The sequence below is a fragment of the Vipera ursinii genome (genome assembly GCF_947247035.1).
Source record: "Vipera ursinii genome assembly, chromosome: 3".
In the NCBI taxonomy this organism is placed as follows: Eukaryota; Metazoa; Chordata; class Lepidosauria; order Squamata; family Viperidae; genus Vipera; species Vipera ursinii.
Window position 1 is genome coordinate 143,422,622 of NC_139516.1, and position 14,993 is coordinate 143,437,614.

Here is a 14,993-nt window from a genome sequence, read left to right on the forward strand (position 1 = left end):
ATATTTGTTTTCTGAGGTTTTCGCGGGTGCCTGTATGTGGATCCTTGGTTTTTCGGGTTTTTCCCCGCGTAGAACTAGAGGTGTAGGCGCAACGTTTCGACGGAATCCCATCCGTCATCATCAGGCTTTAGCTTCCTTCTTCTGGGAGAAGCATGTGGCTGTTTGTTCCTCTTTTCTTGCCAAACAACTACAGCCTTATGCAAATTCCATCACCTCACACGTACAAAACTCATTCCAATTCATAGAGATCATAAGTAAACTAAACTTACAGCCCTGTGACCTACTTGTGAGCTTCGATGTTGTATCCCTCTTCACCCAAGTGCCAATCAAACAAGCCTTGACAGCTATCCTAAATAAATACAACCCCCCAAAACACATCCTAGATCTGACCAACCACTGCCTATCTAACACATACTTCATCTACAATGGACAAAGATACAAACAAATGGAAGGAGCACCCATGGGATCACCCCTCTCACCTGTCATCGCAAACCTCTACATGGAACACTTTGAAACCCTCGCTCTAGAAAAATCCAACCACAAACCCAAACTCTGGCTCAGATACGTAGATGACACCTTCGTAATCTGGCCACACGGCAAAGAAAAACTGGATGACTTCCTCATACACCTCAATAGCCTACACCCCAAAATACAATTCACCATGGAAACAGAAGCTAACAATCAACTTCCCTTCCTTGATGTCTTAGTCTACAAGAAATCCAACGGCTCCCTAGGACACACTATCTACCATAAAAAAACACACACAAACCGCTATCTGAACGCACTCTCACACCACCACCCAGCACAGATCAACTCCGTAGCCAAGACACTCATCTCCAGAACAAAACACCTAGCTGACGAACAACACCTAAAAACCGAACTACACACTCTCACTAATGTACTAACAGCCAATGGATTCCAAAGAAACACGATTACCAACTTAATCCGAAGAGAGACACCCACAAAAACCCAAGACAGAGAACAAGAAAATGGCAAAGCCCTCCTCCCATACTTAAAAGGGACCACAGACAGAATCAGCAAGGTCCTCCAAAAACACAACAACAAAACAGCATTCTACACAGACAGAAAAATATCCACCATCCTAAGAAACCCCAAGGACATAATTGGGTTAGAAAACCAAGGAGTATACGAAATCCCATGCACCACCTGCCCCACCACATACATCGGACAGACCAACAGAAGAATAAGTGCACGCATTGAAGAGCACAAAAACTCACTCAGAAAGGGAGAACAAACTTCATCCCTGGTCCAACACTTTGAAGCCACGGGACATGAAATTGATTTTAAAAAAACCAAAACTATCGCCAAAATTGAACATTTTAACAACAGAATAATCAGAGAAGCCATTGAGATAGAAAAACGCCCCCACAGCATGAATAAACGAGATGATACCTCTCGTCTACCAGCCATTTGGAAACCCGCCTTGATTGACAGACGAGGCCCAACCACCAAGAATGATACCAGACCCAAACTCATGATAACATCACATGACATCACCACCACACAACCATTCAAAAAGCAAATCCGAACCCACAACGATAAAGACACACAACCACAAAACAGAAACCTAACTACAGCTGCAACATCAGCCACTTTAAACCCCTCCAAACCACACAATAAGCAAACTGACACCCACTATAAAAACATGTCACCACCACAAACACGAAGCCGAACAAAAGCAGCACAACTCACCAGCTCAGGTCTGGAGCTGGCAGCTGAGACCAGCCCATCCACTCAGAACACCCCCCCACCCAATCAGAACACACCCACCATTCAAAACACACTCCCACCCAATCAGAACACACTTGGTCCCCTACCCAATCAGAGCACACCTCCACAGAACACACCCCCTCTGGCAGTTTAAAAAAGAGGAACAAACAGCCACATGCTTCTCCCAGAAGAAGGAAGCTAAAGCCTGATGATGACGGATGGGATTCCGTCGAAACGTTGCGCCTACACCTCTAGTTCTACGCGGGGAAAAACTCGAAAAACCAAGGATCCATATATATATATATATATATATATATATATATATATATATATATATATATATATATATATGTGTGTGTGTGCGTGTGTGCGTGTGTGCGTGTGTGCGTGTGTGTGTGTGTGTATATATATATATATATATATATATATATATATATATATATATATATATATAAAAATGGCAACAGCTGAGAAAACTGGGAGAGTGGGGTGTGTATTTCCTTCCCTCACACTGGTATGAGGAAAATGGTCTTCAAGCCGTGTCCCTCAGATGGAACTGAGATTTGGAAGAAGAAAAGAATCAAGCTCAGCCTGGGACAAACAAGGAAAACAGATGAAGGAAAAGCAAAGACTTTGACAGAACAGAAATAGAAAGTAGAACCCAAAACAGAAAAAGAGTTTCATTATTAAGATTCATTTCTACAGTAGTTGTAGACATTTATCATTAACCATTCCTTTTTTCTTTTACTTGTAAGCTTTCCTTTTGTAAAACAAAACCCACCCTGTAGCCACCGAGGGGAGATAGAAAAATCCAACCAACTGTCCGAGTTTCCAGCACTTTATGCTTATTCAGTCTTGGTAACCTGATTTTTGGTAATTCAGAAAAAGAATCCACAGGTTCCAAGCTATTTAAAGTTTTCACTTCATTTTAACGTGAGCTAATTCACAGACAAGGAGGATATTTTGTTTTAGCCTAACTGAATCCAAAACAAGTCTTACTCCAAGTATGAGCATCCACCAGGGTGGGGCCAGGGTGGTGGGAGGAATAGATCTATGGGGACAATCAACAAAATCTACATTGTGATACTAATGCTATGACTTAGATACTTGCATCAGATAAGGGGACACAAGTATGCATGGAGGGGATTTGCATCATGATGCCACTGCTTGGATGTCATCATTTTAAAGTAATCTCAGTTTTCTGAAGACATATGGGGCCATAAAGTTTTGTTTTGTTTTTAAATAGCAAAGCTCAGTTAGAAGCCATGATTTGAATCCTAACTTCTTTTAACTTTGACTTGCTATTATGCTTAAGCCTAAAATTTCCTATTTTATTTTGTGGATTCAGTCTTCATTATACAGTAAATCAGTCAGGGATTTTGATTATTAGAATAACATAGCAGTATAAACAAATCTCAGAAGAATAAGTGCCCGGCTCCCTGCAAACAGGCATATTGCTTTCCAAATGATTAAAATAATGATTGTGAGTATATGCAATACATGCCTGATTGAAATGCAAGAAAATATGAAGTGGGGGAAGGTAAACAACAAATAGAAGTGCAGAGAGAGAACAACATGAATGAAAAGAAGTTGGAACAAAGATCGACTATTGCAGACCAACAGAAGAAAAGGTAAAACGAAGGTGGCTGAGCATTTAAAAAGGCAGATGTTGGGAAAGACCTCTAACAATTGTGAAATGATCATTGACATTGTTTGCATGACCATTATACAAACATGAATGCAGAATTGGATGTGGAGGCAACAACATACTACAGAGGTCCTTGACTTATGACCATTTGCTTAATGATGCTTTGAAATGACAATGTGTTGGAATACATGTTGGAATGTATTTTGTATAAACATATCCTACCAGTAGATGGCAATGTTTGTAACTTTGCTAGGTATAATCTATGATATATACTCTATGGTCTTTTTGTTCTGAGGAAAGTTTCCTGTTACAGTTAAAACAGTTAAGCAGCAAGGCCCTTGGTGACTGTACACTTTATTTCATCTGTAGGGCTACAGGGCTATATGTAAACAGAATTTCTAACAGGTTATGGGCCCAGATTAGAGGAGAAATGTAAAGTTCATCACAGAACAGATCAGCCCAGTCATAGCAAGCTACAGCAAATAAGTGCAAGATACAGCAACAGAAAGAAGGCTGCAACTGAATAAAAAGAAAATGGCCACTAAGACAGCTGCGAGAAAGATTTCATTTGCAAATCTGATAAACCAGAACTACCGGTCTTGGAAATTCAAAATGAAAATGCTGCTAATAAGGGAAATATGTGGAAATGTATAAATGAAGCTAGGCCAGAACACCCTTCAGATGAGTGGATAGAGAAAGATCAGAAAACTCAAAACACAATCTCTTTTAGCATAGATTAGAAGATGATCAAATCATACACATATGCAAGTGTGAAACTGCTAGAGAAATGTGGGAAGGATTACAAAAGGTGCATGAAAGAGCTAATTTCAGTAACAAACTATTTGATTAGAAAGCTATACCAAACCAAGCTGATGAAAGGCCAGAATATGCAGGATTACATAAGGCACACCTTGGAAATGGTTGAACGCCTGAGAGAGATAGGAAAAGAAATAAAAGATTTTCATGTTGCATAAACCATACTTAGTGGTTTACCAGAAAGTTGTGAAATGCTTGTCACAGCACTTGATGCACTTCCAGATGACGAACTAACATTGCAATATATTAAGGGCAAGCTTATAGATGAATGTAAGAGTAAGACAGAAAGCATTAATAGCGACGGTGCTTGTGTTGCAGAGTCTGCTTTAAAAATAGGAATAAAAACAGTTACATGAAGCAAGAAACGTGAATGTTTTGTATGCAAGAAAAAGAGTCATTTAAAAGCAGATTGCAGAATCTAGAAAGCTTGAATGCAAAAAGTACAAAAAGGCAAAAGTGTGAAGGAAGAAACGGATTTTGCTTCAGATAATGAACATATTTTTCAATCCAAAAATTGCACATCATCTTTGCAAGCGTGGTATTTTGATTCAGAAGCTACGAGTCACATGACAAATGACAGAAATTTCTTTATTCACCTTGATCAGAGTAAAACAGAAAAAAATCACCACACCTAGTGGGCAAATAATTGAATCAGAAGGAATAGGAAATGGTTTGTCTTTACTGTCCTGTTTCTCAGAATATCACCAGAAAGATACTTGTGAAAAATGTACTGTATGTCCCTGCTTTTAAAAGTAATCTTTTGTCAGTGAAGAAGCTCACAAAACAAGACAATGTAGTGACCTTCAAAAGGGACAGTTGTGTCATCACAAAAGGGGATATCTTACTTGCAAGGGATAAAATTACAGATGAACTGTATCAGTTGAACTGCAATGAGATGGCTAATACTGTCAAGGAGGAAAAACATTCAAGCTGCATTCACACATGGCACAGTTCTGACATAATAAATTAACTGAGAATGACTATGCAAATGGAATAAAAATTAGTCCATGTGATCTATTATATAAAAGGAAAAATGACAAGAAAGACTATCCAAGTGGAATAAAAGAAGAAACCAGGTCACAAGAGGTTTCAATCAGGAGAGCTACCAGAAGCAATAAAAGCATCCCAGCCAAACATCTGTCTTATTTTGCTCACATAGCATTAAAACCCAGAAACCGGAAGGAGAAGCCAAAAGATGCTGCAGCTGCCACCCTGGTCCCCCAGCTGGAGCTAGAGCCAGAGCCCCAGCAGCTCCAGTGCCAGTTTTTCGGAGAGCCAAGGCTGGACCCGCAGCAGCGATGCCAGTTCTGCAGACAGTCAGGACAGCAAGAAGAAGAGGAAGTAGAAGGACAAGAAGAAGCACAAGAAACAGATTTACAGAACTCAGATCTGAAATGAAATTAATATAAGGAATAGTTGTTGAGTGGGGGTGTTGGAATACATGTTGGAATGTATTTTGTATTGCAACAACTACAGTACAGAAGTATTCAGTCAGTAGATGGCACTGTTTGTAAGTTTGCTAGGTATAATATATGATATATATTCTATGGTCTTTTTGTTCTGAGAAGAGTTTCCTGTTACAGTTAAAATGGTTAAGCAGCAAGGTCCCTGGTGACTATATACTATTTGATCTGTAGGGCTATAGGGCTATCTATAATGGCCTCAGATAGGATGCTTTGCAGCCGATAAACACACACAGAGAGACACACTCACACACACCTTGAAATCACATGATTGCATTCACTTAATCTGTGAGATCGCTTAATGACCACCACCAGGAGTGCTGGAATTGCGGTCACTGAGTGAAGCAGTCATGTAACATCTCGCTTAATGACCACTTTGCTCAATGATTGAGATTCTGGTTATTATTGTGGTCATAAGTCAAGCTTTACTTGTATTGTGGTTTACAAAGTCTGTTGTAACCATAAATCATACATATCAGTGGAAGAGAGTTAAGTGTAGAGGTGAGCAGGCTGAGCCTGAGGAGTCAAGAGTATCATCAGTTTCACACCCATAAAAGGAGGAAACACGCATGCCTAAATACACAATGGCTAGATAGTGTCAAAGCCAATCCCAGACAGATTGGAAAATGTGTAGAGAACTGGTCCTATTTAGCTTATGGCATACAATGTCAGGGAAATCTACAATTAAAAGTTGAAAGAGATCTCATTTATTCATTGATCATAGTTTATAGCCCTGCTTCTTAACACTGATAATAATTCTACCAAACCCAGAATTTCCAGGTGTCGTTGAATACATCTAATAAATATACCCAGAACATTGCATTGACTAGCAATGTGTCCAGTCTGTCTCTGTAGCCTAATTACCCATTTCCTTCCTCAACCTTTCTTTGGTTTGAACTAACAGAAACTAATAAATTGATTTAGTTGTTGTCCTCTTCTCCATTCCTGGGGAAGACTGAAAGCTTGTAAGGGCTAGTCAACTTCTCTCAATGAAGAAAGAAACAATTCTTTACACACCCCATGAGTCTTTAAATGGCTCAGTAATCATGGCTTTTTCTTCCTTACTCTGATTTTCTCCTCCAAACTGTAGCCCAGTTTTAATATAATTTATTTTTAGAATAAACACAACTTTTCTCCATGTGACAATGAGGAATTCAGTGAATTCAATGAACAGTCTCAGACATTTCTGTTGTAAAGTGTGATGGGGTTGACTTTCTGCATCTTCTAACAAAGAAATGTACAGATAGTCCTTGCTTGTTCAGTGAGTAAAGTTACAATGGTGCTGAAAAATAACTTAAATTTATAACCATTTATGACCTTCGCAGCATCCTTCAGTTATGTGATCACAATTACAGTCAGTATACATTGTCCTATGCCTGATCTTTTTTTTCCTCTCCTCTTCAGCACAAACTGATTGGAGAAGATTGGATTACAAGGGAGTACGCTATTTGCTCTTCTACAACATTGAAAACAATATAATCATGCCAGCAGTGGGAAACAGGCAAAGGATAGATTTTCTATAGAAATCACTTGCTTTCTCCCCCACTCAGAATAGAGGGATTGGAGAGAAAAGGATTTCAAGAAAATAAGTTGTTTGCATAGTGTACCTGTAGCTCCCGACAACAGGTTGCTGACACAATTGCATTGCTTTCAAAGTATATAAGCAGGCCCTCAAACATTCCAAAAGGCAGGAGAGTGGTTAGGAGGCAGGAAAAGGTGAAGGTGTAACTCAGTAGTCTTGTCTCTTTCAGCCAGAAAGCACGGTCATAGTCATGTGATTCCTCACTTAATGACTGCTTTGCTTAATGACAGAGTTGTCTGTAAAATTGGCAGTGTCTACATTCCAATTTTTTTTATTTTGTTACATGTTCTTAGTGCTTGGTATATATTTTCTCAATAATCTTTCCTAGCTTTATGTCATTTATATGATATCTAGACTTATAGAAGGAAGGAATGGCTTAGAATCCAGACAGGATGCTGTCCACAGTTAATCACTAAGTTGTGCCTGAAGTGAGAATTGAACAAGAAATTTTCTGGCTGTTCACATGTATACAGAATTGAATTTTTATTTAACTGAACTCCAAAAAGAATTCTGGATGATTGGTGATTATGATAATAATTTTATAAAATGAGTAGATAACCTAGTACTCTTCTGTTATTTTGAATTCATCTTCACAATTTTCTGCCCTTGGCTAGCTAGAGCTGATGGAAATTGAAATTGAAAACATCTGTGTGGCTTCAGGAATAGTTATCCTTTTTATAGATATTTTATGGCACAGTACTACTTAGCTATGCAAGATATGCATGTTTCATATGAGCATAATGAGGTCTGTCTTTCTTTTATACTCCTCCAAAAGTGTTTTAAGGTGGTTAAATATAAAATGAGTCAGAATTGTAATTATACAAATTAATGTAACACAAAAGTATATTTGCTTGAGAACATCTATGCCTACCAATAGAGGGAAGTTTGGAAAGATCTTAACTGAGAAGGCATTTTCTTACATTTCATAAAATGTGATAGTATTGTTAATAGGATCAGGAGAAGAATCTTGCTCAAAATCTTAAGGCTAGGCAAGTTCATAAGGGAAAATAGTTCCTGCATTACTTTACTAGCCATATATAACAACTAGCATTGCATCCAAAAATAAAACTAGTAATCAGTAAATCTGTTTTAATGAGCTTACTGTGAAGTCAGTATTCATGTATTGATCACAGTTAGCAGTTTGACAGCAGCACGCTGCAAAATTCCTAAACGCTTTTCAAATGTGGTGCTTCATAAGGTGCATCAATATAAGCCAAAGCATTGTTTTCATTTTACAGGTGAGGACCTGATGCTGAGAAATAGCAACTTGCCCAAGATCACTTTGCAAATATCCCAAAAATAACATAGTCTATGCAAGCAATTTGACCACAGTTCAAGAGAGAGTAGAAGCAGAACGAAATCTTTCCTATTACTAGGTGAGCATTCTACTGACAACATTCTATTACCTAAGGGATACCCTTTTATGTTATTTAGTATTAAAGAACTATCTGCTGCTGTTGAATTGTGGTAACTGAAGAAACTCAGGTGTTCAGAAAATTCAGAATATTTTTTCCATTCTACAATTCATGGGAATTTCCAAGGAAAGTCACAACAATAATTATGAGAAATGAAAAAGCAACCTTTTTTTCTTTTTAGAGAGATTAAAGCAGAAAAAAAAGAATGATACCTGATTTCCTTTTTTAAATGTTTATAACATTCTTTGTACTGTCAGTGGCTTTGACCTGAATAAATTACTGCATCTTCAAAACCAGCAATATATTAGTCTGGCAGTACAGTAGTATGCAGCTTTGACTGATTGAAGAAATTACAAAAAGACCTAACTTATGTATGCTTACTAATCTTGGTACTGTAAAAATTCCTATGAGGCTGTTAGTACTGAGCATATGGACAACTCCCCTCCCCTCCCCTCTCAAATTTTTCACAGCCATGTTATCCTATTTTGTGCTTAGGGATATTAAGTAAATACATCATTTTGGCATATCAGATTTTTCCAAATAAACTGTAAAGAGGCTTACCAGAACTGCAACTGAAATGAGCACATAATGTAATGAGTATTGTACTTAAATTAAAAAATCCCTAATTTTCTTGAACGCATGAAAAAAGAGTTGGTTATTTGGGCTCATAAATGTTGCTTATATCAAAGCATTATCATTTTCTCATTTTCAAATATTAAATTTTAATGACTTGGAGCATTACGGCTCATTTACATAACTTTATAAATCTGAGTCATCGCTTACACAGAGTTTACATTTGTCTACAAGGGTCTGGCTGCAGCTGGGATTTTCCTTAAGGTCATGAAATACTAGCCAATATCAATGTATCTTTGTGATTGGAATAAGTTTTAACTAGACAATGGTGCAATGCCCGTCATTCTCAAAGACGGAGCTATTTAAAGCTAGTGAGTGTAGAACATTTGTTAGATTGATGGATCTTAACTTTTTGGAAATTTTTCTGTTTTGAAATGAATGTGGAGATTATGTATGCTGATTTCAGTCCCTTTAGAGAGGAAAGAAGGATTTTAAAATTCCAGATATAAAGCAGGTTCTGACCTGTCTTTACTCTGTCATTCGGAAGCCATGGGTAGATATGTCTTAGTTGATTTAAACCTATTAAATTATGTGCTAGCATGACTGAATCCTTTGGCAATATTCCTCTTTTGGGTCTGCATCCTACTGCCCCCCCATCCAATGGGCTCCCATTGAAAGGATTTTTTCTTTGTCCACCATCTTTTTCATCTTTCAATAAGTAAATAATTTCTGATCTGTAAATTGGGATGTCTTGTTTTTTAGGGTTTTCACATCTGAGCTGCAAAACCTTAGATGATCTTTAGGGAGTTTTATCTGTTGATACCTATAGCTATAACATAGCTACTAGTCATCTGGAGCTCTGCATTTTAGCCTCACTTTTCAATAATTGAGGAGTCTTTGATCCAAATTCTAAATTCATTTTTAAAAATGAAACAGATTTTTTTTTTCTTAATAGAAATTTGGCTTGACTTTTTAAGGCAGTGATTGTTTTGATACCTTTAAAAAAAGACTAGAACCTTAAAAATGGTTGTCAGGCTGGTTTATTATAAAATCTGTAAATTAAAATAGAGTGTGATGTGATAATTAAAAATACCCATCAGTTTAAACAAGTTCAGACTTGGAATGGTAAAAAGCAAGAACAAGACATTTTAAACTCCTAGGAAAGTGAAAAGTTCTGGCATTGATAAAGAATAGCAGTTAGCTGATTGTCCTCCCCCCAAAAGAAATTCTGTAAATTAGATATAAGCTACAGAAAGGGAAGGCTGCCTCTCTTGTTTTTTGTCATTCATATTTTCACATGGCATACAGAGAAAAGCAAATTATTTTAATGAGCAGGACAATTAACATGGCAATAGGTATCCCTTTAACTTACCATGTCCCACATTTCATAGAGCTTTAAAAACAAGCATTAATATATTGGTTTGGAAATTGACTGTAAGTAGTGACAAACTACTTACGATTAAGCTGACCAAATGGGATCTGCCTGGCCAAGGTAATTAGCTTCAGGTAAAATAAATAAATAAACTGTTTAATTCACTGCTCTTACTATGCTTCGGAAAGCAAAGTGACAGCACAAAGTTAGATCTAGGGCCACTTGATAATACGGACATGATCCATTAGGAAGACTTGAGATATTCTAGAATAGTTTGAACACAATCTTCTTGGACAGATGATCCATCTATCTTGTCAGGACTGATCAGTATTATCTGTCACTCAGAATATCATCAATTCCATACTTTGGTCCCTTTACATAATTTATATGGAAGCAGGAAGTGTATTTTCTTGCTTTGCTTCTCCTTATCTCAGCTTTTCAGCTACAATGCATTTCCATCAAGCAAGTTTGCCCTCCTTGGCCTTCTTTCAAAATAAGTAAAGCAATGGTGGAATGGAAAGAAAACATACAGCACTGAGGGTCTGTGGTATTAATTAAAAAAAGTAAAACGGAAGACATTATATTTTTTAACATAAGTTATCCCCACATCCAAGAAAATAAATTGTAAGGGAGAATATAATTTCTATTTAAGAACCCAAAGTTTATCTTTTTGGCATGGTGGAGATGAGATTTTAAAGTATTCTTATTCATCCCTATTATAAATTTAGAAGATTTATGGTGTTTCTAACCAAATAAATGCTGTTTTGCCACAGGAAGCAAAATATGGTGAATAAAAGAAAGCTTTTTCTCCCCCAGGTTGTATTATACTTTTTCTGACCAAGAGTAGAAATAGAAATTACCTAGGTAGTGTTCAATGATATAGCTGTGTGATAAATTTTAGTTATTGCAAGAACTAAAAACACTGTTAAGAAGAAATCCAACAATTGTCAAGGGTAAGATACAAGCCTTATTTATAGTGGAAGCTATTACGGTATTTGATTCTTCTGCCTTTTTCTCCTTGCAAGATCTAGTCCTTAACACAATATACCACAGGATGTAGTAATCCCATGTCTTCCAACTAGGATGGCTTTAATGTAAGATTCAACAAATACACAGAGGAAAAACTGTTAGTGGTTATTGCGGTGTATTATGTCACAGATTAGATATATCTCCAGACAATAGTGGAGTGAGAAACGGCTCTTTTGTGTGTTTGGGAGTTTCTCACAGCCATCTGATTGGCAATCATGGAAAGAGAATGTTGGAGTTCTCAGCTTGGTGTCTCCAAATGCGTTTTAACTAGAAATTCCAGATGTCTGTCCAATATGACTTTTGGCACGATCCCATTGGGATTTTCTTCGTGTGCACTACATTTCCCAATTTCTGTGTAGTTTATATTTTGAACTGTTAAGAATAAAGCATCAGACTTAGTAAATAGCAATAGCACTTAGACTGATATACCATTTCACAGTGCTTTACAGCCCTCTCTAATCTGTAGAGTCAGCATATATTGCCCCCAACAATCTGGGTCCTCATTTTACTGACCTGGGAAGGATGAAAGGCTGAGTCGATCTTGAGCCGGTGACAATCGAACACTTGACTGTGGGCAGACTGCAATACTGCATTCTAACCACTGGGCCTCACTGCTCCTAAAGAAAGAGGATTCTTTTGGAAGATTCTCTTTGGGGAAAATAAACCAGTGTATTTTCCTAGAAATAACTCTGGTAATGTTATTTTTGGTTTCTTAAGAATGACAGTTTTTATGATACTGAGATTTTTCAGAAATTTGGCAGTTCTCAGAAGACTACATGACTCATAAATCATTTTTCACATAGTTATATTTCATTTTAATCAAATTGTATTTAAACCTCAATGTTGCATCCTCTGGATTTCTTAAATAATAATACTAGTGTTGTTCTGGGATGATAGGAATTTGCAACCCAATATATTTAAGAAAACCAGCTAGTAGAATAGTAATCTAGACAATCTAATATAGCATTAACTACAATATTTACAGCATTACACCCACATTTTCTATGCTAAATAGAATATATAGTTCCCAAGTTGCTAAGCAGCTTGGTAACTTCCCAGGTTTTTTTTAGTAATTTTATTATATGTTTATTATTTTGTTTTTAACATTTGTTATACTAGTAGAAATTCTTTCCTCACATAGAGGTTGGGCAAATCACAAAACAGGCAGACATGCTTTGGTAGCATTTTTCCTAGCATTTCAATTTTGTTTGCTTAGATTTTCAACAGGAAAGAAAAAAAATCTTTTTATGTATATGAGTTTAAGACGTCAGTATACAAAGATTTTATATATATGTTAATATCCAAAGATGCCTTCTTGGTGTTGAATTGATCTGAACTGAAAGGCATATTTTGAAACAGGAGTTTCTGATTTATCAATTTAGATTTCAATTGTAAACCCAGTTGTTTGAAAGTTTGTTGAAATTTCTTTTGAGAAACCATGGCACAATGGTTAGAATGCAGTATTGCAGGCTAACCCTGCCCACACCCAGGAGTTAAATCCTGATTAGTACAAGGTTGACTTTCATCCTGCCAAGGTCAGTAAAATGAGGACCCAGATTGTTGGGGGCAATATGCTGACTCTGTAAACCGCTTAGAGAAGGCTGTAAAGCACTGTGAAGCCGTCTATAAGTCTAAGTGCTATTGTGATTATGGTTTTTTTGCTGAAGATTTTCATTTTTATATTTCAGGAAATAATAATTACTCTGTTTGATTTTCTCCTACTAGCAGCACAAGAAGGACACTCTTAATGGCTACATCCAGAAATGTAATACAAGTGATCCATTGCATCAAAGTGGTTTTGCCATGGGGACTTCAGATAAAAAGAGCTGCCAGTTTTAGCCATGCCTGCTATAAAAATATATCTTCAGATTTTGCTGCCAGAGCTCTTCCTGCAAACACAGTGGAACTTTTTGGCCATACGTATCTCTCAGATAACTACAGTAATGTTACCCAAAAAATCCTTTCCAAGGTGGGGAGAAACTTGCACAACCAAAGAAATCATCCTTTGTGGTTGATTAAGGAACGTGTGAAAGACCACTTCTACAAGCAGTACTTGGTGCGTTCTCGGACCCCACTGTTTTCAGTATATGATGATTTGTCTCCTGTGGTCACAGTAGAACAAAACTTCGATAGACTGCTTATTCCACAAGACCATCCAAGCAGGAAGAAAGGGGATAACTACTACTTAAATCATACTCACATGCTAAGAGCTCATACATCTGCCCACCAATGGGATTTGATACATGCTGGACTTGATGCTTTTTTGGTTGTGGGAGATGTTTATCGTCGTGATCAGGTTGATAGTACCCATTATCCAATCTTCCATCAAATGGAAGGAGTGCGACTCTTCTCCAGCCATGAAGTAAGTCTGATTTTTGTCTGACCATTAAGATAAGCCTGAATTGAAATATTATCTAGAAAAGCTTTCTCCACTTTTACAATCCATCAGTTTTACCCTCTCAACTAATATTCCAATTTGGCAATGGATTTTATATGTTTACCATATTAGGCAAGTTATAGACTTAAAATGTATGTGTGAAGTTAGGAGTAGGTGATCTTTGGTGATGGAATGGGACAACTCATTGCAGCCAGCTTGCCCTGATCAGCTCGCTGCAGGACAACTCACCACGGGACAACTTAACTGAGGGACAATTCAACAATTCATTTTTATTATTTAAAATCATTTTTAAAATATTTTAATTTTTGTCATTCACGTTTCATTTTGTCCTTCCTTTAGCATCTTTTCTTTAATGATTCTTTCCCACGATTTCTTTGGTATTAATGTAATTCTTGTCCCGTGGCAAATTGGCCCACGGTGAGTTGGCCGTGGAAAGTTATACTGTGGTGAATTGGCCATGGCAAGTTCTCTGCAGCAGGCTGGCTACGGCGAGTTGGCCATGGTGAGTTGATCACGGTGAGTTGTCATAGATCGCTTTGGTGATCTTTAGATGCTTCTAAACTATACCTACCAATATCAATCTAAGCCAGTATAGCCATAATGAGGAACTAAGAGTCAATAATACTTGGAAGGCTAAAAATCTTCTACTCCAGAATTAGAACTACATTTATTTTGTCATACTGTATGCAAATGCTATATGAGAAATAACTTTCTCAGCATTATAAAGGATAGAATGTACAGTATTTGATATATACTGGGCTGACAGCTCTGATAATCAGCTTCTGTCTTGTGACAAAACCATTACATGGAAAATTACGTACATTGGCTGTGCTTATAATATGATTTGTTTCTTGGAGGACAAATATTTTTCCTTCTTATTAATTTCTTTAATAGAATCATGCATTGGTTTTGGCTTGATTGGCTACATTTGCATGAAACATGTACTCCTGGATCATATCGTCCTAA

General features: G+C 37.1%; 2 protein-coding genes across 11 annotated transcripts in view; one reads left to right on the top strand and one right to left on the bottom strand.

Annotated features, from left to right (window-relative positions):
• The window catches only part of F13A1 (coagulation factor XIII A chain), a 564,207-nt gene that overhangs the window by 97,838 nt on the left and 451,376 nt on the right, over positions 1 to 14,993 (bottom strand). The gene's annotated exons all lie outside the window — the stretch shown is intronic.
• Positions 1 to 14,993, top strand: part of FARS2 (phenylalanyl-tRNA synthetase 2, mitochondrial) — a 201,949-nt gene that overhangs the window by 42,363 nt on the left and 144,593 nt on the right. For 5 of the 10 annotated variants that reach the window (XR_014492157.1, XM_083359940.1, XM_083359948.1 and 2 more), the window contains exons 2-3: positions 8,479 to 8,616; positions 13,355 to 13,991. Coding sequence is in view for 9 of the 10 variants with exons in the window: in XM_083359940.1 (XP_083216066.1) it covers positions 13,377 to 13,991 (615 nt within the window). In the remaining variant the exon portion in view is untranslated. Of the gene's footprint in view, positions 1 to 3,186; positions 3,363 to 7,520; positions 7,762 to 8,478; positions 8,617 to 13,354; positions 13,992 to 14,993 lie in introns of those variants that run through there. The other 5 variants (XM_083359944.1, XM_083359942.1, XM_083359943.1 and 2 more) reach the window with 5 other exon arrangements.